General features: G+C 44.4%; 2 protein-coding genes across 2 annotated transcripts in view; both read left to right on the top strand.

Annotated features, from left to right (window-relative positions):
* The first annotated feature begins 2794 nt into the window (after nt 1-2794).
* On the top strand, nt 2795-18290 carry CYP46A1 (cytochrome P450 family 46 subfamily A member 1). The gene is made up of 15 exons (XM_085317462.1): nt 2795-2975; nt 7014-7091; nt 7355-7436; nt 7981-8054; nt 8157-8243; nt 8928-9066; nt 9703-9813; nt 10579-10735; nt 11094-11156; nt 11941-12013; nt 12453-12537; nt 14629-14739; nt 15065-15153; nt 16065-16131; nt 16990-18290. The coding sequence occupies exons 1-15, from the start codon at nt 2839-2841 to the stop codon at nt 17149-17151; spliced, it is 1515 nt and encodes a 504-aa protein (XP_085173588.1). The 5' UTR covers nt 2795-2838; the 3' UTR covers nt 17152-18290.
* LOC146588686 (extracellular tyrosine-protein kinase PKDCC-like) overlaps nt 17945-25658 on the top strand; it is an 18401-nt gene continuing 10687 nt past the window's right edge. Inside the window, exons 1-4 of the mRNA XM_085317629.1 lie at nt 17945-17979; nt 18784-18960; nt 19208-19363; nt 21553-21631. Of these exons, the coding sequence (XP_085173755.1) occupies nt 17945-17979; nt 18784-18960; nt 19208-19363; nt 21553-21631 (447 nt within the window). The remainder of the gene's footprint in view (nt 17980-18783; nt 18961-19207; nt 19364-21552; nt 21632-25658) is intronic.

The raw sequence follows: 25658 nt of genomic DNA, 5'->3' as shown, positions 1-25658 counted from the left end.
TTTTTCCTGAAAACAAGAGGTTATAAAACCCCAAGTTTAACAAAGAGAAAAAAAATCACTTTTAAAATAAATAGAAATGATAGTTACATAATATTTTTGGTCCTTGATAAAGCAAATAATTTCCAGATAAACAAAATCCATGTGAAGACAAAGCTAGTCTTGAGACTAAGTACCGAAAACATAGGGAAATATCATTCCGTGGTTGCTGCAATTATTTCAAACAAAAGAAAGAAAATCAATGTTAGAATTAAATTCAACAGAAATCCAAACAATATCTAAAAAACAACCAGCTTCTGCTCTGTTGTCTACTGACAACCAATGTCCATTGTCCATCCACTGTCACTGTAGCATTACCAAGTTGCAGCATTTCTCAGTGGTCATAACGCAGCATTCCCAGCAAGTTCATAATGTGTGCTATGCAATGGGAGCCCACAAAAGAGGTGCCACATRGGGCACAGGTTGGAAATCAGTGGATGAAGAGACCAAGTTGTATTTGTTCTTAAAGGATACATCAGGTTTCATACCTCTCCTCMTTTGAGCATTGGGGCCACCCAAACCAGAAAGCCCAGGAACCCCTCCCAGCTGCCAGCCTTCATGGTTTTGTCCCATTTCTTGCCCTGCTTGGTGTTTCTGGCTGAGGTGCCAGCTGTCAATGACACCTCAGATTTCAAGGCAAGAAAGCCACTAGCCTTGCGTCACCATACACATCTGACCTTCTTGACAGAGAAGGGAACCCATCAACATGCCTTGAGGATGGCTGGAAAGYTCTATGCAGTCCTGATGTCCCGTCTGGAGGTGAGGATCACATCAACCATTGCAGTGACCATCCCAGGTGAGCCCACTATGGTGAAGGGGCAAAGGGAGAAACGAACTTCTAAATGCACTGGAGATGCTGGTTGCCATGCCCTAGTCACAGACATTCAGTGGCTCATCCGGGTCCTTCTGTCTCCACCAGGACCAGCTGTGCTGACAGCACCAAGCTCCTGTCCCACYACCAGCGGGAGAGTGGGCCAAATAACTGAAGCATGGGCAGAGCTGGGCYGTACTTGTCCTGAGATGTACCAGTTCCTGGGGATGTCAGAAGAAAATCCCTCACGTCCTTTGAAGTCTGCAATACCAAAGCTTTCATTCTCACCCAGTTGAGAGCCACCCAGTGCAGAGCAGGTGGGTCTGTAGGCCACCAAACTGCGGGCTGGGTGCTTCCTCTAGTCCAGTGCAGGCCCTGACTGATGTGTCTCCCACAGGCACCATCTCTCTCCCATRTATCATCTGATCTCTAACACAGACTGAGCTCAGATTACAAAACCAGAYAATTTCTTTCATCTACCTGGTTTCCATCTATTTTGTGATCTGTATTTCTATGTCAAATTTTGATTAATTTGTCTGCTAGGTTCAAAAGTTGTTAGTGACGGGTATGTGGACAGACTGATAGGYATATCACAGGGAACCAGGGGAAACAAGACACAGAGACTCAGTTGCTRCAGATGCTCTTTAAACTCTCCTTTACCTATTGGCTCCCCACTGCCTTGCTACCAGTCACAGGGCATTCAAAGTATTTACCATTTTGAAACCAGAATAAAACAAAGATTAGAAACCCTCACCTTACCCCAGCATGAGCTGTTGTTGTTTTGATAGCAGTTCTCTGATAATCTCAGATCTGCTGTTCTCAAAAACAAGCAGAAGCAACACAAGAAAACCAACAAAAACTTGCAGGCTTTCTTACATCTAAAAGGCAAAGCAAGCTGTCTGAGGAGCCTGGCATATGATTGCTGCATCAGATGGACAACAACAGGGGGTGCCAAGAGTTACATCCCACCCTCCTGCTGAGGAGAGGCACAGCCATATGGGAGCTGCTGGGAGCGAGGCAGGGAGGCCTGGGAAAGACTCCACATCGGGAAAAGGCAGGGGTAGGAGCTCCTGGAGTGGCTTTGTACGGTGGTGAGAAACACGTCCAGATACCCACGAGCAGCAAAATACAGGAACAAATGATAAAAATCCGTCTAGCTTAGTGTCCAGTCTCCAGCAGGCTGGCAAAAGCGTGTACGGGGAGCGAGTGGAGGGGTCCTGTGCGAGATAGCTGGTGGGCCTTTCTTTCTTTAAAGGACATGGCTGGCTGCAGGATCTGTCCCGTCTGTCCTTCCCCCGCAGCGCTCAGGGTTTTGGGAGGATAGCATCATTTCCCCTAGGGAAGCAGACATAACCCTGCCAGATGCTTACTCCGCATGTGTTTCTTTGGGCCTGCATTAGTGTTTCCATCACTCTGGCACCAAAGCCAGGGCTGCTGCTCCCCGCTCCCGGGAGCACCCCCGGGAGCCCTCGGCGGAGGCGCCAAGCCGCCCCGGCCTCCTGGAGCATCGCCAGGTCGGGAATAAGGTACCGCTCGCCAGGCGGGCACGTTAACATTTGGGTCCCCGGGGGATACTTCGCCGAGGGCCTGTTAGCATCCGGTTAATTATGCGGCAGAGTTTTTCGGGAGGCCCCAGGGAGGGTGCCAGGCTGAGGASAGCCTGCGGGCAGGGCACAGCGGGACCGGGGAGCACCACCGCCGTGCCGGCGCGCAGTGCYGGAGCTGGGCCCCCGACAGCGCTGCCGCCAAGCGCGGTAAAGGAGCGGCCGCGTTCCCGGACGGCCCCGATTTGCACTCGACGGTGCAGCTGCCGCCTGCTTTCCTCCGCCGCCGAAGCGGCGCGCTGCTCGCCAGCGGGCGCCGGGGCCGTGCGCAGCGGCCGTGCGCAGCGGCCCGCTGTGCTGCCGCTTTAAGCTCAGCCGGGCTCTGCCCTGGCTCCTTCCCAGCTTCCTGCTGCAGCCGGAGCTCATCCGGCCTCACGCCCGGAGGCCATGGAGGTGCTGGGGAACCTGGGGGTGCTTTTCCTCCTGCTCCTGGCAGCGCTGCTCCTGGCCTTCGGCATTTACTGTGGCTATGTGCTATGGGTCCACGCCAAGTACGACCACATCCCCAGCGCCCCGCGCGAGAGGTAACGGRCACGGCCTGCGGTCTGGATAAGGTCGAAAGGGCTTGGTGACGGAGAGGAAGCAACCCAGGCGCTTCCTCCGCGGGGGGAGCGGGCGGCCGCTGGCAGGGGAGAGCCGGCACCCGGCTGGCGTTGGCCGGGACAAGCGTAGGAGCAGCAAACGTGCACCTCGTGCCGAGGCGGGCATGGAGGGGTTAAGSCCCTGGGACCCAGTGGGACGTCTGGAGTGGTGGGGATGCCAGTGTCTCCATTAAACCACAGCTTGCTTTTTTCATGCGGAAGAGCGACCTGTCAGTCAGCATCAACCACCAGCGACGCTGGAGGGGCTTGGGCACTGCCTCAGCACACAAGCCGTGCTGGGGACTCTCCCTGCTTGCAGGTGCTCCCGCGCTGAGCCCGGTCTGCCCTCCCACAGAGCACCGAAAGACCCCTCGCCTGACAGCAACGCCACCTGACACCGTCTCCGCTCCCCCTCGCGATTTAGGGCTTTAATTTCTGCCCCCCTCACCCCCTGCAAAATGCCAAAAGCTATAAAGGGTGGCGAGAAGTCTAGCAGCATGGTTGTGGCATTGCTGGCACAAGGACACGCAGTTCTTGCAGAAGCGTGTGGGCTTTGCATTTAACCTCACCTTTGGGTGCATATGCCCTCAAATAACATGCCCATACTGCCATGTGAACAGGCATCGCGCCAGCTCTCTCTTACGTAAGCAGTCCTGTAAGAACGCCAAGCCTGGTGCCTAACTCCAATTTTTAACCTGCTTGTGTAATCAGGGCCAGATATTATGATTAGATATATGATGGATCCTGTCAAACCTGATCYTACTTGTCCTTAGGTTCATTTTGAGACATGGAGTAACATCCTAGAATAGTGGCAGCTTGTAAAGTGACTCTGTGGCTGTTTTTCTGTTTCTTCTTCAGGATTTGAGGCTTAATCTCAGCCTGAGATCCTTCCTGGGAAGGTTTCTAGTACTGCTGTGCCAAAGTGGAAGCCCGTGATAGCTCTGCTGTCTAATAGATTTTAAAAGTATAGTCAGTGACTTGCCTGAAAGGTCCATAGTCCCCATTTGAGTACTTGTTATGCAAACATGTCCAAAGGTCAAACTCCTGCATCTATGTTAAGAAATAAAAAATAAATAAAAAAAAATTTWWAAAAATCCTATTTTCAGCTACCTAACAAGTGGTTATCAGAAGATTGAGCCAGACTCTACTTAGATATGTACAGCAAGAGGACAAAGGGTATTGGGCACAAGTAGCAGTATCTAAGCTTGCCAGGTCTTCAAATGCCAGATGAGACTGTGGGCCCATCTCTCCCTCCACTTGCAAGACTGCAAAAATGAGCTGGGAGTTTTTTTGCAGTTCTTCCTTCTGTGAGCTTGTTTCGTTTGGTCCTAAAGGAGAGAGGATTCAACTGAAACAACAACAAAAGCCAGCCCAATCCAGCCAATTTCTTTCTTAGCCCAGACAAGCGGGTAATACCACCATCCTTTTCTGAGTGCTTCAGTGTCATGGGAGCCCTGTGACAACACTTTCCTCTTCCAGATGGAAGAACAAAAGGTTCAGGTGTGTCAGTAGCAGTAGGATTATTTATGGATTTGTTCACCCCACACTTTGACTTCAGCTCCTTACACAGCTGAAAATTGTTCAAGGGCTGCACAGAACAACCTGTAGGCTGAGTTTGGCTAAAACTTTCTAAAGCTAAAGACAAAGGAAATAAGGTATGTTGACATGAAAGCCTTACTTTGTGCTTTCCATTTCAGAGAAATCACAGCATTGTTTAGGTTGAAAAGACTAGGGGAGGTCTCTAGTCCTACATCCTGCTCAAAGCAGGGCTATTGAATTCAAAGCAGGTTGCTCAGGACTTTGTCCAGTTGGGCAAAATCTCCAATCACAGAAACAGCACAACTGCTCTGGGCAACCTGCTTGACTGTCCTCATGGGGAAAAAAGTCTTTCCTTATATCCAGTCTGGACTCCTCCTATTTCAACATCTGCCTGCTGTTTCTCACTCTCCCACCAAACACTCTGCAGAGATCCTAGCAGTCTTCCTGCCAACCTCCTTGTAGGTCCTGGGGCTGCTGTGATGTCCCCTCGAAGCCATCTCTGCCCCAGGCTAAACAAGCCCTGGTCCCTTTTCACAGGCCAAGTGCTCCAGCCATGATCAGCTTGGAGCAGCCCTTTGCTGAACTTGCTCCAGTTTGCMTCTCTCTGTCTTGTGTTTAGCACCCCAGAATTGGACAGAGTTTCCTGGATGGGGTCTAATAAGCTCTGAGTAGAGGAGGATAACCACTTCCTTCACTCTGCCGGCCAGGTTTCTGCTCAGACAGCCCAGGATGCTGCTGGTCCTCTCCGCTGCCAGGGCGATGGGCTGGCTCATGTCCYGATCACTGCCCAGTAGGCCCTCGTGCTGTGTTCAACAGCGCTCTTACCCAGGCAGTCAGTCCTCAGCCTGTATCATTTCACGGTGTTAGTCTGTCACGATTTTGCATTTGTCCTTGTTTCTTTCCTTTGCTTTGGATAACAGCTTAGGAAAGCCTTGTTTTAGGATGAAGCAGAACAGGATCTTATCAAAAGCTCATACCTTGGGAAAGCTCTTATGGCTGCATRATGACAAGATTATATCAACACCCCTGATTTCTCGGGCTGATTTATTTTATAAGATCTCTAAAGGAGCCTGTTGTGCAGAACAGGCTGAAAAAGTGAGTCATAGTGGCTTTTTGTCATTTTTACTGCATGGATGGCTCACCTTTGAATAGATAAGGTTATCTCTTCAAAGGTTTGTTTCATATTAGATAATAAAGGTAAGAAATGCAAAAAATGATTTATTTGCAAATACCTGTTTTCAGGTAATATTGTGACATAATGCTGTATCACAAACTAAGCCCTTGCTTAGTCCTGTCATGACATGCATTAAATGCTAATAACTGTGACCTCCCTTTAGAGAATTAATATTTTAGATCTGTTGTAGCACTTTTAACTTGAATATTTTGTTCACATGAAAAAGAAAACCATCAAAATGAATCCCACAAGTTTCTGAAAACCTTCAGCTTGCTTATACATCAGTCGGCAGAGAATCCTCTCTACTGTAAAGGATTCAGTGMAGAGCCCCAGAAAAGAACAATCTCAAAATGATACACACACATGGTGCATGTCATGAAAACCTTTCATATACTTTTCTGTTGATTTTGTCATCAGGAGCAYGCTGTCTATTTTTGTATTGGCAGGATAATTAAGGCTTCTGAAGGGAGSGTGTCAAGGGAATGGGTCCGGACTCTTTTCAGTTGTCCCGTGTGACWGGACAAGAGGCAATGGGCAGAAATTGAAGCACAGGAAGTTCCGCCTGACCGTGAGGGGGAATTTCCTTYGCTGTGAGAGTGACAGAGCACTGGAGCARGTTGCCCAGAGAGGYYGTGGAGTCTCCTCCTCTGGAGATMTTCAAAATCTGCCTGGACGCAACCCTGTCTAACGTGCCCTAGGTGACCCTGCTTGAGCGGGGAAGTTGGACTAGATGATCTCTAGAGGTCTCTTCCAACCTTATTGATGCTGTGATTCTGTGGTTCTGTTTAGCACTGTCAGCCTTTAGGAATACGTACAAATGCAGCCTTTAGGAATACGTACAAATGTGGTAAGCGAAATGCATTTTCTGCATTATCCAAGTCTTAGTGTTGCAAGTTCATTTGGGTATGCTTGACATTATTCACATGCAAGATCTTGCAGACTGCAAAAAGCAGCCCATGACTAAAGAAAACATAATGCTGATGTGGCRATATAAACAGTGTCACTGAAATGGTGTTGTTCTTACTCCAGTTGTTTGCCTCAGTGAAGGATCTTGAGTATGTTTTAAAATCTAATTATTTCTTTTACAGGAGCAAGCGTCATTCTAAAATGTTCTTTGCATCAGCAGATCACACTGTAAGAATAGGGTCATGGAGCTGACCCCACATTCTTCTAAAACGTTTCCACCCTAAAATCAGCATCGAGAATTGTAGTCCATCCAAAACTCTATTTTGGTATCCTCATGAYGCTCAAGCTTCTTTTTTTTGTAGCTTTCTACTTGGACATCTGCCAATCTTCTGGAGAATGATGAAGAAAAAGGAGTTTGTGCATGATCTCTTCCTGCAGTGGTAAGTTAAGATATTTCAGTAACTTAGAATCAGGTAGTGCTGTAATACAAATTGGGAAACCAAGGCACAGAGATATTGATTAACATATTTAGCATCATTCAGCAGGTCAGAAGAGGAACTAGAGCATTGATCTTTCTCTTTATTCAGTCAAGACTTCAGTAGGTCTAGAATATTCTGGTTTAGTCCTTTGAGGTTATTAAGTCTACATTGTTGCATGCTTATGTTTTATAMCATAATTCTCTTTTTTTCTTCTCTTCTTGTAGGTCAGAGAAATATGGACCGATTTTACGGTTTAATGCTCTTCACAGAGTCTCAGTAATGATTTTGAGTCCTGAAGGAGTGAAGGTATTGCAAATAAAATAGAGTCTACAGCGGGGATCAGCCCATCCACTCAGAAAAAAAGAGGTGCTGTGTAATGTTTAGAGCAGCATGATCCAGCCAGTCTGCACCTTGTGGGAGCGCAGGTCTGAGCCAGATTATGAGGGTGAGGTACTACTCTGGACTCCCAGCTGTCCTGACTCTACTTCTTACTTGATTTACTTTGTTACCTTTCTTCAAGCTGCAGATTGAGCAAGCAYCTACCATTTCTGTAAAGCATACTGTCTGTAAGACCTTAATATCTCAAAAGAGCAAGGCATAAAGGCACTGATTTTTTTCCTCTAAATCCTAGTAATAGTCACAGTGTGAGATTTGAGGTCATATTGGGGAAAAAAGTGCCACAGCCACGCAGAACAAGCTATCAGCCCACAAGCGAGGGTACACCAAATAATTCACGAAGCCTTCAGACTCTTGGTACAGAAAGGAAAGAGTGAATGTGAGAGTGTTTCTTTATGCTTGTTGTGGGAAATGGATTGCTCTCAGTATTTTATGACATGAGGTTTGATTTTAGGAATTCTTGATGTCACCACAGTACCCAAAGGATCGACTGGTGTATGATGGTATCTCCAGCATATTTGGTGAGAGGTAGGCAAAACCCAGCTGAAGCCATTGTGACCTGAAAGTATACAGCTTTCATACGAGTCCCTTGTTGAAAAATGTCCCTCTCTTTGTTTCCCTAAATGCTAGATTTCTTGGGAATAGCTTGGTAACCGACTGCAACTATGATCGCTGGCACAAGCAGCGAAAGATTATGGATCCAGCTTTCAGCCGGACGTAAGGCAATATCTCGATGATCTATCTGTTATTTCTACTGTGTTCTTATGATTCTTACTGTCGTTGATCTGTTATTTGATATTTAGAAAGAGTAAACCCATTTAGTGCCAAAATCATATTTTACTTGGAGTCCAACACATCATTTCCATGACAACTGTAATTTGACCAGACTCTCCATGTGGAAATGGAAGGACACCTATAYAAGCTCAGCGATGGCAGGAGCAGGTCCCGTGGGTACGCACCCTGCAATGTGATGAGGGCTGCCTTATCCTGTCTGAAAACAGACATCAGATACTGGAATTGGGCAAGCCTCAGCAGCACATGCCTCAGTGATTCCCTACAGGAGGCATGATTAATCAGCAGGGGGTGGTCTGGCTTGGTTGTGGTTGCCTGTATGAAACAGAGGCATTGCATTTAGRGTCTGAAGGACCAAAGCCCTTTGCATGCCTTTGCATGATAGGACTGTGGTGGGCTGCTGCAAAAAGAACTTGACTCATTTTATCTGGCAATGGTCTTTTTTACTTCTTTGTTTTCAAAAAGGATTAAGGCAGATACATTTAAAGTTAAAATAACGTTTAAAAGATATTTCCTTACAATTTTATATGGAATATAAACAAGATAGATTTGTCTGAGCAAAGATGTGCTCCCCAAAGCCCCCATCACTTATCTTTATTAATTGTTCAGCTACCTGATTGGTCTGATGGAAACTTTTAATGAAAAAGCAGAGGAGCTGATGGAGAAGCTAGAGGAAAAGGCAGATGGRAAAAAAGAGTTTAGCATGATGACGATGATGAGCCGACTGACTTTGGATGTCATTGCAAAGGTACCAGCTGCTTTCTTGTTTCCTCTGCAACCGGCAGGAAAGAATGGAAGTAAAGGGTACCAGCAACTGCACACYGTCCGGAGGCCGGAGCCAGGCAACAAGAGCTTTACGCAGAAATGCCAGAATAATTGAGAGACCAACCGTGACACTTCTGTCAGGGTGAACAGCAGCGAAATCCATAGGAAGGGACAGTTTAGGGAAGGGTTTAMTGTCCAGGATGTGTATGAGTGGCCTGCAGTATGCTCCATGGAGGAGCCTTTGCAAAAGCCCGTGCAATCTAATAACTCATGCCCCTCCAAGCCAAAAGGGGCACATCTGTACTCATTCATGAGTGCATACTCTTTTATTACCRTTATACATCAGTGTGAAATATGCCTCACACTGGCTTTTCCCTCCATTAGGTGAAACATTTTGAGATCACTTGGGAGTAGCATTAAACTACTAATCCCCCCCCCGCCCAAGACAAGGAGGAAGCCTAATCTAAGTATTACCCTTCTCTCACAGACGCCTACAAGGCAGAACCTAGCTGAAGATAGTTTTACAGTAAAAGAGATCAGTGTGAGGCTGTTCTGCTCTCCTATCCCAGACKCCATAAGCTGGAAGGATTCAGTTAGATGCTGCTTTTTTTATCCTCAGATAGCTTTTGGCTTGGAATTAAACACGCTGAATGATGACCAGACRCCCTTTCCACACGCTGTAACCATGATTATGAAGGGTATGACTGAGATGCGTATCCCCTTTGTGCAGGTAGGTACTCACTMACGTTGGTAGTCTCTCCTCATATCGAAGTCCATGTATGACAGGGAAAGAGTTACCAGTAACTCCTCCCCTCCAGCACACACTGCAATAAAATTTACTAGTACTTTAAAACACTTGCAAAATTGACCTGATTTTTAATGCTTTGTTTTTGCCTTTCTGCCTTCTCTTCCCCACTGTATCTCCTTTTATCCCCCTCAATTTTTTATATTTTCACATCCATGACTGCAAAAATTGAGAACTCTTTTCTCTATCTGAGAAAGACTGTCTTCACTAAATGCGGTAGAAATTTGAACTTTCATAYCATAAAAAGTTTCTGATTTTGACCAAAACGCAAATATTAGAATATTATGGATGAAATCTGAAGTCATTCTGTTAATTGCATAAAACAGTTTCCCAGTGGGGAATGTAGTTCAGACACTTCTCTAGTGCTTCTGTTTTCTTTCTTCGGTCCAAAGACCCTGTTTAGATTCTGTATCATATGTTATAGTTTCTTTCCTTGGAGAGGTGAGGGATTTTGCCCACCGTGTTCAAAACTAGCTCTGGCAAGATATGACATCAGAATGCACAGATTGAAATGTTTCTCACTTTAGCCAAAATCAGTCATTTTGGAGACATTCACCTTTTTCCAAAGAGAGTGGACATTTTTGTGAAAAATGTTAGTTAACAGAAAATGAAGTGTTCACTTGAAAAATAATACTGTCAATATTTTTACCAGCCAAAGGAATAATATGACTAAGGAGATTCTATTTTCAGTACATGCCAGGAAAACAGAAAATGATAAAGGAGGTCCAGGAGAGCGTGAGACTGCTGCGCCGTGTGGGCAAGGAATGCCTTAAGCAACGGAGAGAAGCCATGCAGAACGGGAAAGAAGCCACGTTAGATATTCTTACGCAGATATTGAAGGGAGATGGTAGGAAACTCACTGTTGTTTGAGTTAGCCGGTGGAATGTTCTTCCTGAGATTTGGGGAGGCTTGCTTTSGGGATCTGAACTTTGAGACCCAGTCTTCTTTTAACATATTCGGGAGTGTAAGTTTTTTCATACGAATAGATCTACTGGGACTTGTTTTGAAAATTCCTTCTCTTTGAATACATTCCCAGTTTCTTTACGTCCGATCAAATACTGGTCAAAAGTCACCCCTGGGCTGCCCTCACAGCATCCCCTCCTAGTTCTACCTTGGACAAAGTACTCAAAGGACATGGTATTCTAGCTCTTCCAACTGGGACATGGGGATATTTTCTAATCTTGCTTTGTTTTCTGTCTTGACAGTTCTGAAGGAAATTAGAGAYGATGAAAATATTCTGGATAACTTYATTGCTTTCTTTGTTGCTGGTGAGTAGCTATTTCATTATTTGGATATGTAAGGTGGGAAGCTGTAYGTTCTTGGGCCATCTACAGGAGTAYGGCTAATGGCTTTTCTCATTCCTTGTGGCACTGCTGTAACTCAGAATCCTTCCTCTGAAAACAGCAGCCCTGTACTGCAATAAGAGCAGCTGAGTGAGATCTGAAAGGATTCATAGTTTTCTCATAGGGAAATGATGTTTTATCCTCCTATTTCGTCCTGTAAACATGGTGGATAATGCCAGGCTCTGATCTGCAGTGCAGAGCGCAAGACTTMCTGCTGGTGTGCAAGATATTCTTCACATGGCTCTGGCCCTTTCTCCCCACTCCTGCTAAATCTCACTGAAGGAATCTTTAATATATTACAGATGCTTCTGCATCACCTCACCCACACCCGTGAATGCCATTCTTCCCTTAAGGGCACTACACGATGTTTAGCAGGAGAAGCCACTGTCCAAACTACCAGAAGGTGGTCCTTGCTGTTAGGGAATTCTTAACTAGTAAGTGTTGTATGAATTGGTTGCAGCTTTGGATTGACYTAGACAGCTTGTATCTTTACCAGCTCTATCTTGTGTTTGAAACACTTCAAAACTCCTTAAATAAATATTACGCTCCTTTTAGTGTTTCTTTTTCTTTTTTGTTTTTCCTAGTATATTTGAAATTAAACGTTCCAGGCCTGAAGTTTAAAGTGACCTGTGCACATTAACACTACCAAACTTTCTTAATATCATGCTTATTTCAAACTAATCTCTAAAKTGATTTTTTGTGTTATTAGGTCATGAAACAACTGCCAATCAGTTGTCATTTACAGTAATGGCACTGGCTCAGCATCCTGAAATATTGGAAAGGTATGTACACTGTAATTTGCAAGGCCAGCCTACTGTTAATTTCAAGAATTTAATAATAATTATAAGGATTACTAAAAATCTAGGATCAGTTCCTAATAAATTCTAGCCTCCTTGCCAAACTACAGTTTCATAATTCAATAYATCTAAATTTTAAAAAGAAACTTAAAGATGAATTATTTCAACTCCATCTAAGCGATTCCTTTTCAAGGCCTTTGTACAAAACTGGTCCTGAATCCCACCTGATTCCCTCGCACTGTATGCCAACTATTACATCCTTATAGGAGGCACCAGYTCAGGCAGGCTGGCTGGGAATCAATAGGTGTTTTGCCTGAGGATGGCAAAGTCCAGCTCAATGTCTGGCAAGTTAAAAACTATAATTTGTCAAACTACCTGGCAAGAAATAGGCATCTGTAACTAATGTTTTTTAATTTAACTATAGACTTCGGGCTGAAGTGGATGAAGTTATCGGTGCCAAGAGAGACATTGACTATGAGGATCTTGGAAAACTCAAGTACTTATCACAGGTACTGTAAAAATGAGATAATATCAGTCAGAGCTGTTTGGTAGTGCTCTTGCCACATCACGAGACTGCCAAGAGGAGTCCCAAACTTCTTAAATTTTACACGTAGTAGCAGCATTGCATTCTGACAGCCTTTGTCCTCAGAGAGGCAAGCAGGTACTCTGAGCCTTTCGCGGCAGCTGAGCCTTGTCAGGAAAGTTGCTTCTAGAATTTCATCCYGAAATCCAACACGATTCCATCACTGTTTACTTTAATTATTACCAAGCTGGGAGCTAGAGCCAAGTTGCTTAATTCCTGCCAGTTTAAGCTGAAACCATAGCCATACTTTAAGAAGGATTTGCARCTTTGAGCCCAAGCTTTGCATGAGTCCTATGCACCTCCCGAACTTACAGAGATCTATTTTTGTTTTGTTGTTACTAAAGCATTTCCAACTATGATCCCACCATGTGCAACAAGCTAAGCAGGATTTGAGGACATCCCAAAATAATGGTTAGCTTTCACAATTTTTTAGGATTCAGTCATTAAGCCCTCTTCAGTCACTTGGAAAAAGAGTTTGGTCCTAGCAGAGGTCTTGTATATGGAACTGCTGGTTGGTAATGAACTGTAAAGCYGGGGCTTGGTTACTTGCCAGCAGTTGTGTTGCAGGTCCGTTTTTACAGAATGGGAGATACCAGTAACCCTCAGCAGAGGCTGAATCACACAGTCCTGGCAACTACTCTGCCTGCTTAAGCTTCTCTATTTTAATGGCCTACTGTGATCACTTTTCTCTTAAACTGTCCTGTTGAAATGAGTGATGGCRTTTTAACATTTGCCATTTCTCAACCATAAATCACTGTGCTTTGAACACAGATAATGACCAAAAGAGCATTTCCCATATGGAAAAGGCATTTCTGTGTGTTTGCAGGAATAGGCAGGTTTCTTCAGACTTCTCCAAACATCATCGCAGTTACAGCAGCCCAACTGGGACTATGTATCTAAGCCTTTAAGGCAGATTTAAGGCAGATCACATGCAGTTCCTCCAAGCAGTTTATTTAGCAGAACAAGCATGAGATCTGTATAGCCAAACCCACAGTCACCTTTGTTCAGAGAGCCAGTCTGTCACTGGAGCATCAGAGACCATGGGACTCCTCTCTTGCCATTCAAGCAATTCTGAATCCTTTTGTGCACCCTTCTTTTTCATTAACTCACTCGTGCAGACACACCATTAATTGCATTTTCARTGCAATGCTAATGCGCGCTGTTAATTAGGCTCTACTTCCATGAAAAAAGCCATTCTTTCAGCTAACTGCCACCAAAAGAAATGGTCTCATTCCATTTTTTTCCCCACTATTCCCTTTCCAGTTTTCTTTGCCAGGGTGTTTTTTGTCAGTTTGGTGCAATGAACTGGCTCAGCTCGAGAATTGCCACCCCAAGCACCAGAAACTGCACAAAGCGCAGGAATGGGAGCACAGTGCTGAGAGTAGGAAGGAGTGGGAGCAACCACACATTTTTGTGGTAACAAGTTCTAAGACTGGCTCTTAGAACATCACCCTTTGAATTTCCTTTCCAGTAATTTTCAGCTTGGTTGTTGACCTGACTTTAGCTGTTAAATCTGTTCAATGATGGTATCTCTCGTGGTTTTCATTTCTCTTTTTCTGTACTTTACCAGTCATAAGAAAGTTCATATGCATAYGACAGCGAAGGTTTAGGTCTAACACTCTCAGGTTAATCTCTACCAGAAATACATTCCCTTTATATCCACATCATTAAGAAAAACAAAATGTCAGTATTTTCTACCTGCCATCAGCTTTTATTTTGTATGCTGTTCACCTTCTTAATCAATCAACCAATATTTTCTCTTGTTGGCATATGAGACCACAAATTTCTTTTCGTTAGCAAAAAATTGTGAAGAAATAGCTTTTTTGATATGAAACTAGGTCTGAAGTAAATATAGTAATTTTGCCCTATATTTTGCCTACAGGAGTCCAAAGGAGATATGCCAACATTGCTTCCACAAGTCAAAAGTTCCCATCTTAGCCACAAGCCGCAGGGAAGGAATTTTATTTCTGCTTCCTACACTGCAATAGCTAACTGACTGTTTTTTTCGCTGACACAGGTTTTGAAGGAATCACTACGATTGTACCCCCCTGCCGCGGGGACTGTACGTTGGACAGGGATAGAAAATGTCATTGATGGCATCAGGATTCCAGCAAACACAACACTCATGGTGAGTCCAGCAGCAACATCTGCACAACAGAGGCATTTAGCTGCTGCAATGGGACAAATGTAAAGGATCTGGGTATCAAAGAGCCAAAATACTCTCTGGGCATAATTCTATTGGAGGCACTGAAATTAGGCCTGGAGAAATTCTGGGCAAAACTGAAGTATGAATTGGGATGCTGGAGTGTTTTTGTGAGAGGCCTGAGGAGTAGAAACAAGACCAACTCCTTATCTTGGGAGTGGAAAGCAGTTATATTTTTKTATCTGCAACAGCAAAGAGGTATTTCCAGTGTGCTTCTCCTGACTAATGCAAATAAACTCTTTCTTGACAGTTCAGCACTTATATAATGGGAAGGATGGAACAGTATTTCAAGGACCCACTCACTTTCGATCCAGATAGATTTAGCGAAGAGGCACCAAAGTGAGTTTGTTTTTACTGCCAAGTTATTAAATATCTTATAATGAATCATTACAGAAAGAGATTGCAAGAGTAAAATGTGGAATTAAATTACTTTTTCATTACAGTATAAGTAACACTAAAGCCTTATCCAGACGCAAATAAAAAACAATAACGTCTAGCTTTTGTTCAGAAGTTCTTTAGATTGCATGATGCCTTAAAAAAAAGACCAATACTAATGTTTTTAATATTTATATGGTGGTAAAAGTTATGGGTCAAAACCAGATTGAATATTGACCTTATTGCATCACAGACTTACAATACATGACAGCTCTCACCCCAAGAAGCTKAAAGTATCTCCACAACTGAGATGGGAAAATGGGTCCAAAAACATAAAATGCTGTTCTGCATTAGGCTGAAAAGGCTTAAGCCATGTCTACAGCAGTAGGCAGCRCACAACAGGAGGGAGCAGTGGTCAAGGCAGTTGGTGCTGAGGCCCTTATATCTACACTGTTTATGGTTTAGGGGTTTTACTTCATGCTAGAATTAGGCTGGATTGCTGGACCAAATGTCCGTGTCCATGTCATGTGGTTCAGAGCTGTCCAAAGGAGAAACAATTGGTTGGATCTTTATGTCCCCATGAGGAGCTAGAGGGCATTTACAGCATGCTTGAAATTTAGCTTAGAAACCAAGTTTGCATGCATCAAAACCGCTCTGTGAACTCAGTCAACACACAGTAAGTGAAGATGACTGGGAATTTGATTCCGAACTGCACTACAGCTCTGAACTATAAATATAAATTTGGAGACAGCCTTAACAAGTAGGGTGGGTAWAGTGGTACTTAGACTATCTCCTTGTTGTTGTGATGAAATGTTTGCTTCTTTCTTTACAACAAAGCCATCCAAATTACAGTTTTGGACATTTTTTCTTCACAGGCCATATTACTCCTACTTTCCATTCTCTTTGGGACCCCGATCCTGTATTGGGCAGGTTTTTGCACAGGTAAGTAGGCCTGAAACAATGATCTCTTAGTAAGCACTGTGCCAGCTCAAGGTGTGCTGGTGATTGCTGGTGCTTGGASGCCAAAGGCCTTTCTGATGAAGCACCAAACCTCTTCCCTTTAAAAGGAAGATCCCCAACATGCCTATGAGAAGGCATGTATCATCTGCTGTATGATCAAACGCTGTCATGTGAACAGGTACCAAACTTGTCCCATGTCATCCATGCATGCATGCATCCAAAGTGTCCTCAGGAGAGAGGGCAGTAGACTGGTCACCCTGTGACTTGTTCCGAATCATCCTGCTTGAATCCAAACCCTTTTATAGGAATTGTAATCACTATCACGTTGTCCCCTAAGATCAGACATAAGGGGTGCATGCAGGGGCTTTTAGGCACCAACCTGTGGCTGCTGCTGGCAGAGTCAAGCCGTGTAGAACAAGGCAAAAGGGCACAGAYCTGCCAAGACTGGCATTGAAAAGGGGAGGAGGGCCTTGCATGGATGGGAGGAACACTTTAACAAAAGATGTGAGTATACRAGCATGGTAAAGGGCATTTTAGAGGCACAAAAAGGGGACAACTCTCTGGGTTTGTGCTGTAAGTTCATCAAAGCATTCAGGCTCAAAATCTTGATTGGATTTACACTCTGATTTCCAAAACAGGATTAACACATAAACACAAGGACAAATCTTTGTGCTTTCCATTTGTTCTTCTAGCCCAAACTCATAGTCAGCTGCATTAGTAGAGTCATGTGTAAAGTTTTAAATCTCTATATTGACAAAGCAGCATGATGTTACACACCGAATCTGCAGTCAAGGTTGAATTTGCTGTCACTGATTTTGAGTTTGCTTTTCTCCTTCACAGATGGAGGCGAAAGTGGCGATGGCAAAATTGGTGCAGAGGTTTGAAATCCAGCTGGTACCAGGGCAGAGTTTTAAAATCTTGGATAATGGCACCCTTAGGCCACTAGATGGAGTCATGTGTACACTGAAGCCAAGGAGCCTCCCGAAAGACTTCCAAATGTGATTGTCAGGAAAGGGAGCGTGAAGTGGTAGTGGCAGAGTTTCTTCTGATTTTGAAGATTTCCCCACTAATCAAAGGTTAGATTTTGCAGATGCCTTCAGAGGATTACTAGACTGAAAATTTTCCTTTCCATATTACTTATTGGAGAAAACCTTAGGGGATTAATTCTAGATATGTTTGAATATCTTCCGCCTAGAGGCTTGGTTTTTTTCTTCACCAGGGACTATATGATTCTGACCAGACTTTGAAAAGAACATCCCTTCACTGCAGTATCCCTGGTAGCTGCAAGCAAACCTGAGCCAAATCCCAGCTGATATTTTCCATTAATTCCACTTACAGTACAAGATGATCTAAGTAAAGGGCTTGAAGTTACTCAGAAATTACTTAGTTCAGGTGGTTTATTATTTACACAGTGAATCAAACACTCAGTAGGAGCATAAGGTTTGGGCTGAACTCAGGAATAAGAGTTTGAAGATATTGTCTTGGTCCAAACAATTTTTCCCTTCCTACTCTAAATAAGAATACGGATTGCTAGAAGCRATCTGAAGTAGAAATCATTACTATTGGCCATTAGTTTTTGCTGTTATTTCAGCYTCACTTTTCTTCAGTGTCTCCCACTTTTCTTCCAATACTGTTCAGAGCGTAGGTTCACAATCCATTTAAGCCAGTGCTGTCAAAAGAGGCCCTCTGCTTTTCTCTGCCCCCCACTCATTCTCATGCAATACTATAGTTTTTAGGAGGCCTTACTGGGTAACCCTTACTGGGTTAACCCAGATCAGTTTCTGTCTGGCTCACCATGAAGTGGTATGAACACTTGGACCAGACAGCCTAGTAAGTACAGCAGCCTTGGAAGTAAGTGCCTGGAAGAAGATGCTGCTTAAAGTGACATTGCCTCCGAAGAAACGTGCACTGAACTTGAGCCAGAGGCAGTGGAACATCCTGCACCCTCCTTTGCTGCTACTGCTCCAAAATTGCTCACTGCTTGCCAGCTTTCAAAGAGCCTGTCTCTGATACGGGAAAAATGATGTGTGAAAATCCCATATTCCAGAAATATTTGGATAGTATTTGGGCATAAGATCTATCTTGAAATAAAGGAAATTCAAAGATCTATCTTGAAATAAAGGAAATTCAGGACTTTGTTATATCTTTTCTAATCAAAATGAGGAGAAGCCGGTATGCACGCCATCAAGTTATTGCCTTGGTTTCCACACCAGTTCAGTGATTTCCCAAAGAYTTCCCTTGGTCTGCTCACATTGTGCAACAGCTTGTTCAGTGCAACAGTGCAGTAACAGACCAATAAGGTTGATGTTATGTTATGTACCTATGTTATACAGGGTACAAACAAGTATTACCTGTATCCAGAGGTACTAAAGCTTTTTATTGTTAGAGCAAGTTTAGCCCATCAATCAATAGGCCTGTTCTCCAGTCCCTTTTTTGCTGGAGATTTGCTTATATCTTCTTACAGATTAATAAAATCTTGTTTGGAAAACTAAGGACTCTCTGGCAGGAAGCAGGTTCGTGGGAGCCAGTACGGCTGGGAGCCAGATGCGCAGTGTCAGTGGGGCTAGACTTGCTGGTGGCGAAACAACAGGCTGAATTCTGAGAATTTGTCAAAATGTGACTCATTTGTCACAGCACCGAAGGAGTCATCGGGGACGCTGTGAAGGCGAGTGGCGTATGCTATGAGCAGCATGCAGACAGCACRACAGACAGGCTGGCAAATCGCACCGTGGGGACGCAAGAAGCCGCCACCCCAGCTCTCTGCTCTGTCTTGCTAGTGAATGAGCTGAAATGCATTAGTAGCCCAAACAAGTATTTCCTTCTGCAACTTCTGCACTGAGGCTGGGCATCTCCAAAGAGGGGCCAGGGCTAACACGGGGGTGGGAGCTCGTTAGAACCCTTCACTGAGTTTTGCCAGGCCTCATCTGCTGCAGACCTGCCTGCTCTGTGCTCACCTTGCTCGGAGAGTGCCCACATTCCTGCTCTCTCTGCAGACCGAAATGCTAGCTTGCTCTCCAGGGATTACCAACACAGGCCTTTCATCTTCTTCTGCCTCCAGACTTGGAAGCATAACTCTTGCCAGACTGTTGCCTGCCAGTGCTGATTACTTGCCACCAGATGGCAAGCGCTCATCGCCGATGCACCGAGCAGGAGCAGCATTCCTCCGCCTCAACCTCCCCTTCTCTCAGGAGACAGCCTGTCCCGAGCTTTTCAAGTGAGCGTGTGCCAGCAAGAGATCATTTCTAAACCTCAGGGATGGTGTGCCAATATGGTGCAGGGCTTTCTCCATTTCATCCTCACTCCTAGCCAGGAGATGATACCTCATCCTCCAAAAAAAAAGAAAAAAGAAAATTAAAAAAAAAGAAAAAATAAGAAAAAAATAAAAAAGAAAGAAAGAAAGAAAGAAAGAAAGAAGAAAGAAAGAAAGAGAAAGGGATCCATGTTCAACCCACAAGATTCAAGAAAGCTGCTCCCCAGGGCTCTGTATGCCAGTTAGGTGCGTATACAGACTCTGCCAAACACTGCAAGGAGGCTTCAGGCCACAAGTACCCAGGCAGACACAACTGTGACAGTCATAGGCTATGAAGGAAGCTAGGTGCTGCAGCTTTCAGGGACAGCACAGAAAAGGAGTTTCTTCTTACTCTAGGAAAGAGAAGTACATTATTCCACTTCCAGGGTAAGTCAGCTTTATCTGTGCCGTGCACTCAGCCAGGGATCATGGCCAGTAAAGAGGAAATGCAGAACAGGAGATGTCTCCCATCCCTGGCGCTCATCCTAGCTGCTTGTAGGAAAAAGTATCGAATGTGATGCTACTTTTCTCTGTATGCTTCTACTAGCATCTGGGGACAACAAAGAAAGATCTGAAAATGACTAATGGGCTGATTTTTCCATGGGCACCACCCAAAAGGGGGCAAACCCAGCCCTGCATGGAGTGCTGCAGGCTGGATAGACAGGCAAGTCACGGTTTGCTCAGGAATGCCAAGCCAGGCTCTTCAGGACTGCTCCAGCCCCTGAACCCTGCAGGTAAGAACCTGCCTTCCAGCAGAGCTCAGAGCTCCTCCTGCCCTCACCCTCCGCAGATGCACATGTTGGAGACAAACAGGAACTCTCAGCAAAGGCTCAGTCAGCAGGAGTCAAGGTAAAAAGTTGCCTACAAAGATGAGGGTACTCATTCCCAAGTGCTTTTTTTTACAGGTGTCTAGTTCTTCCTCCTTTTCTGACCAATGGCTGCTGCAGATTTCTTTCATCCCCTTCCCAAAACTATAAACTCTTAGCCTCCCTCTTTTGAGTCCAGGAGTTTTATGGGCTCATGTGCTTGTATGTGCTCAAAGTGAGGACTTTCCCTAGGATTTCTCCCCAGGTTTTACATGCTGATCTGGGAGCCTTGATCTTATCCCTTTTCAATCAGTGCCATAGACAAATAACAAGAGAAACAGGGAAGTCACCACTGCTTGGTGATGACTCTTATGATAGGAGGGAACCAATTATGGGAAATGTACCCAGAGGAGCCTCTGTCTCTCAGAGAAAGGCGAATCACTTCACAGCTTCCTTACCGTGGAGCACAGGAGCAAGACTCACAGTTTTGCATCTACACATTGTGCAGGGAGGGGCGTACCTAGCATTAGTGCTAGGAGGGAAGTGGGAAGAAAACCCATAATTTTGCCTGGAGGAATATCACCTTAAACCTTTCATGAAACCATCAGAAGCTCAGAAGCATGGGATTCAATTACAGTCTTTGTATTATAGCAGAACATTAAATTTTCTAAACAATGTAGGGACTTCTGATCTATCTAGAGCCTCTAAGGGAATGATTATAGATATGAGAGCATAAGATGTTGTCCTTTTTATTGCTGGAGCCACGTATGCAGAGTGCAGCAGGAATCAGGTGTTTCTCTGGACGTTTTGCTGTTCTCCAGGCTCATTTGTCCATCCGTAAACAGCTCCCTGCTGCCTTCTTTACCACAGTGGCTCTAGAGCATTGTACTAGGTTACTGTGCATTTGCACTTGGTCTGGTTACAGGAAGACAACTGCAACATGAGACCTCCCCTGGATCTAGGCAAAATCTGCTACTGAGACAAGACGACTTAAAGTAGCTGTCCATAGCACATACCTAACAGATCTTCACCACACAGAGTTCAAATGCTGGCAAAGGCAATATAGACAGGCAGAAACATTGCAACTAGCTTTCTTTTTCTGAGGGAGAGCAGAATGATGTGCTATATCTGCTTAGCCAGGACTGTTGGGCTTTCTCTCATTTGCTCCTCTTTTACTCCTTACATTTTTTCATACACGAATTGTGAGATCCTGTGTTTTCTTAGGCTCAGGGACAAAAGAAACACTGCTGGAGGAGGAGTAACAATTAGTCTCAGAGGAACTGTGTCTGCTTTTTGTCATTCCTTCAGTGGTATCAGGGACAAGAGAGGCATCAGTGTGTTGATGGAGCTGCCTACACTGGGACACTTGAATCCTGCCAACATCTCGGTAGGACCATTTTAGAGTTACTCCATCTTGCTGCCCATGTCAATGCTTTGGTCTTCTCTGCAGGACACTTTCTGACATGATTTGTAGCTAATAACCATCCATCTTGTGGTAACATTTGGAGATGACACTCTCACTCAACAGAGGACCCTTTACTCCATTTTACTCCATGTGAACTAACTTGGTTTCTTGCTCTAGAATCACAGCCTTAATGCCAGTTAATGTGAGTCAGGGAGGCTCAGAAAACTGAAAATAAGCTGACCCAATTCCAAACTCGCTGGAGTAAGGAGGGATCCTTTTCTCCCACCCCAGCTGTGGAAGGATTTGCCTCCCTCTGAAAGACAGAGCTCCTCTGGGTGGGTATATTTCCCATAATTGGTTCCCTCCTATCACAAGCAAATAAGAAAATAAGCTAACTGAAAATAAGAATTCAAAGCTAGCGGGCTCAGAAAACTSTCTACACCTTCCCTTCTCAATAGAACCTCTGTGCGAAACGTGCTGACAAATCCTGCCTCAGTCACTGTGCCCATGTGTGCCCGTACATGACTCTGTGCAGGGTGGGAGTGTTTTGTCTCTGAACGGGCAGTGATGTGTGCTCAGTGAAACTGGAAGTACTGATTCAGGCATTTCTGCTTCAGGTCCTGAAGCATTTCCTGGCTATGTCCTACTCTGCTGTCTCAGCTGGCTCTGGAGTAGACACAGTCAAAGCCATTTATAACTCCTTTTGAGGAGCTGCTCTCAAATCCTCTTCCAGGTTCGGGCTGGCAGAGGCCACCAGAGCTTCTGGTAGGATACAGTGCTCAGCAGTGGCACCTCCCTGTGTTCACAAGGACTGGTACTATTTCTCCCCTCCTCAAGACACTAAGGCTACATCCCTGTTAACAAATTCAATATGTCCTGGACCTTTCCCTGGCACTGAGACCAACTGGCACACAACAGCTGTGTCTACTGAGCTCTCTTGCCCTTCTCATTATGTTGAAATTATGTTGAAAATTGCATATTGTGAACAGCCTCTGGCACATCCTGACTCCCAAGCTATACCAGAAGCTGTCAGGGGCTATGCTAGTAGCCAGGGACTGTTCTAATGCTTAACGACTATGAAGAAGATCAAGCACCAGTGCATAGGAAAGTACCTGAGACTTCATCCTACATAGTTTGTACCAGTCTAAAGAATAAAGAAACAGCCTGTGCTGGTCAGCCAATTCTGCTAGTAGACCATTTCTGCTAACACTGGACTTCTGATTTGCGTCCTTCCTCTTTAACTCCATTCCTTCTCCCTCTTAACAATGTTGAGGTCCACACATTTCCTCTCCTCAGCACTGGAAACACCACCATGCTCATTTCTCATGCTCCAACCATCCTTTTCCTCTTCGATCCATCTATAGGATTTGCTTCTTAATTATAACACTCCAAACTGAGCTCCAGATGGGATTCTTGAACTCTCTGCCCCATACCATCACTCTTACTAGACTGGGACAGGGTAAGTTATCCCTCCAGTACATACTCACTGTAAAAATATTAAAGAACAGATTTCTTCTAAGTCTTTTCAGAGGAACTTTATTCAGTTAAGCCTCATCCCTGCTCCATTCTTTAAAATATTACTGCACATAAGCTAGAAGCAGACAATGGGGAGTCTCCAATGTCTGAGGCACCAGAGGTGTCCAATAACAGATTATGTTGGATCTACTGAGAAGATCTGGGCAGGGGCCAGATACTGCCTCCAAATACAGAAGAGGACTCTACTCTGTGGAGTCTTTCCAGATTTTTTTGGTTAAGGGCTGATCCTTGTCTCTCTTATGCCCACCTTTCATTGCTTTTCTCTTTTACGTCCTCTTCCCTCTTTTGTTTGAACAGTTTATCCAAAGAAAATAAAGGACGCTCAAATTAGCACTTACTCTTACACCTTTTTCGCCGCGCTTTGCTGTATTTCCCTTTTAATGTGTCAGCTGTATCAAGATGACGCTATCTTTTGTGCTATTGCCTGTAAGATGCCTTGCACAATAGAGCCAAGATCTTGGCAGGAATCCTCAAGTGCTACTATACGGCATATAAATAATCTATCATTATTATTTTTATTTATCTATGAATCTTCTCTAAGATTCATTGATATTATCATGCTGTTGAGGACATGCTGAAATTAAATAATACTACATTCAGTTGGCACCTATTTTCTTGGAAACAGGTAAAAATGCACTTAATAGCTCTTCAGTGACAATGAATATTCATTAATATGACACATATGTATACTTGATTTGTAAATAAGAACAGTAATTAAAGAGCTATCAAGGTTAAAAAGCAACAAAGGAAATTTAACTATTTTAAGATTTGCCTGGTATTAGACTCTAGCCTACGTGTGGATGGAAAAGAACAGAAAGCCTGAGATTTTCTAGACTATTTTAAACAGATTTTATCTCCTGACTGTGTTGTATACCACTAGACTATGGGCTCTGCACTCACTTCCAAAATTCTGTATGTCTGTGTATTTCCCGATGAATTGAGGATTCATTTTTCCTGYTTTACAGAACAGTTGTACTCCACTACTGCACTGCTCTTCAAACTCCATCCCACACATCGCTCTTGGGATGTTGAAATGATGTGACTTGAAAGGGAAATTTTCTGCATGATTTTGGGAAGGAAGCTATTTATGATCGATTGCTCACATTCATTATTTCTGTTACAGCAGTCCGTGACCTGCTGCTTTAACTGCTTTGCTATAATCTCTGATTAGAGTCCTGCATGGCCCCAGCTTTTAAGAGTACTTTATCAGAGAGGTTTCACACAAGTTTATTTGCAGGGGTGACTTCAGAAGAAGTGATCTGAGCAGTACGTACGTTACGAGTGAGTCAGAAGAGAGGTGATGGCACTGCTTTATGTGGAGTGAGGCAAGGTCCAAGGAAGTGGGAACACTTGGCAGGAYCAAGTGACCACACTTCTCCCTCATGCCTAGAACAAATCTTGTGCAATTTTACTTACCTTATCCAACCAGTCTCCTCCCAGTGTGCAAAGATACTGCAGATTGTCAGCAAAACCAGGATCCTGAGAGACAGCAGAGACAAGGGCAGTGGCAAGGAAATACCAGCACCTTTATTTAGCATATAAAAAGTCAGATGTATCTTTTCCAAATTGAGGTATGCTGTTGAGAGGAGGTCACCRCACTTGGTCATACATCACCACTCTCCCTTTCCGGGGAGGATCTCCTAGATAATTTCCCCRTAAGAAATTATGACAAGAACTGAAGCAAATCAGCGAGAGAGGCAGACAGATATTTTAACTTTCAAACCAGTACTGTAGCAGTAAAGAAAAAAAGTGAATAAACTTACTGGTTTGGTGTTTCAGGCCAGCGAGGAGAGTTAACAGCATATTGCCTGAACTAGAAGTAGGTAAACTGCGTTTCCCTTCGCTATATGCTAACTTTTCCTTTYGTTTTTAAGACTCTCTTTCTAAACAGCAGCACACAGTGGAGAGACACACATAAAACTTGTGATAGAGCCAGCAGAGGAAACCTAGTTCCCTGAATCCCATTTCTTCACAGCAATCTCAGTAACACTTTAGTCTTCTTTACAGGTGTATGTTCACAGATGGCAACACTGGCTAGACTGTGTGTCGCTGTATTTCCTCACATACAGATACCAAGGCAACATTTTTTGCCTGGATTGTCAGCTTTTGGCAGAGGAAGATGAGCTTTTTTGGCCTTTTTTTTTTCCCCTGGAAACAATTAGAATTCCACCCTTCAACTAGCGCATTGCTATTTCAATCCAATACAGTTTATCCTTCTAATAAGTGAAAGTGCCAGTATTTGCTTTTTTTTGAAACTCAACCTGAGAGTTTTCAAAAGCCTGGGAATWCGCTCACCCAGTTCTTAACGATTTTTAATCAAGTTTTCCAGCACCTTTAGCCGGATTCGGGAAAAGCCTGGGCGGGAGATCCCCGCGGGGGGCTAGCAGGAGCCGCCAGGAGCGGGGCCCGGAGGGGCCTGGGCCGGGCGGGCGATGCGCGCTCCCGGCGGCGCCGCTGCCCCGTGCGTCCGCGC

Source organism: Rhea americana, unplaced genomic scaffold, assembly GCF_003343005.1.
Source record: "Rhea americana isolate MKP2758 unplaced genomic scaffold, rheAme1 scaffold_5, whole genome shotgun sequence".
Taxonomy (NCBI): Eukaryota; Metazoa; Chordata; class Aves; order Rheiformes; family Rheidae; genus Rhea; species Rhea americana.
The sequence above is the reverse complement of the archived record's forward strand: the minus strand, read 5'-3'. Positions and strand labels throughout refer to the sequence as shown.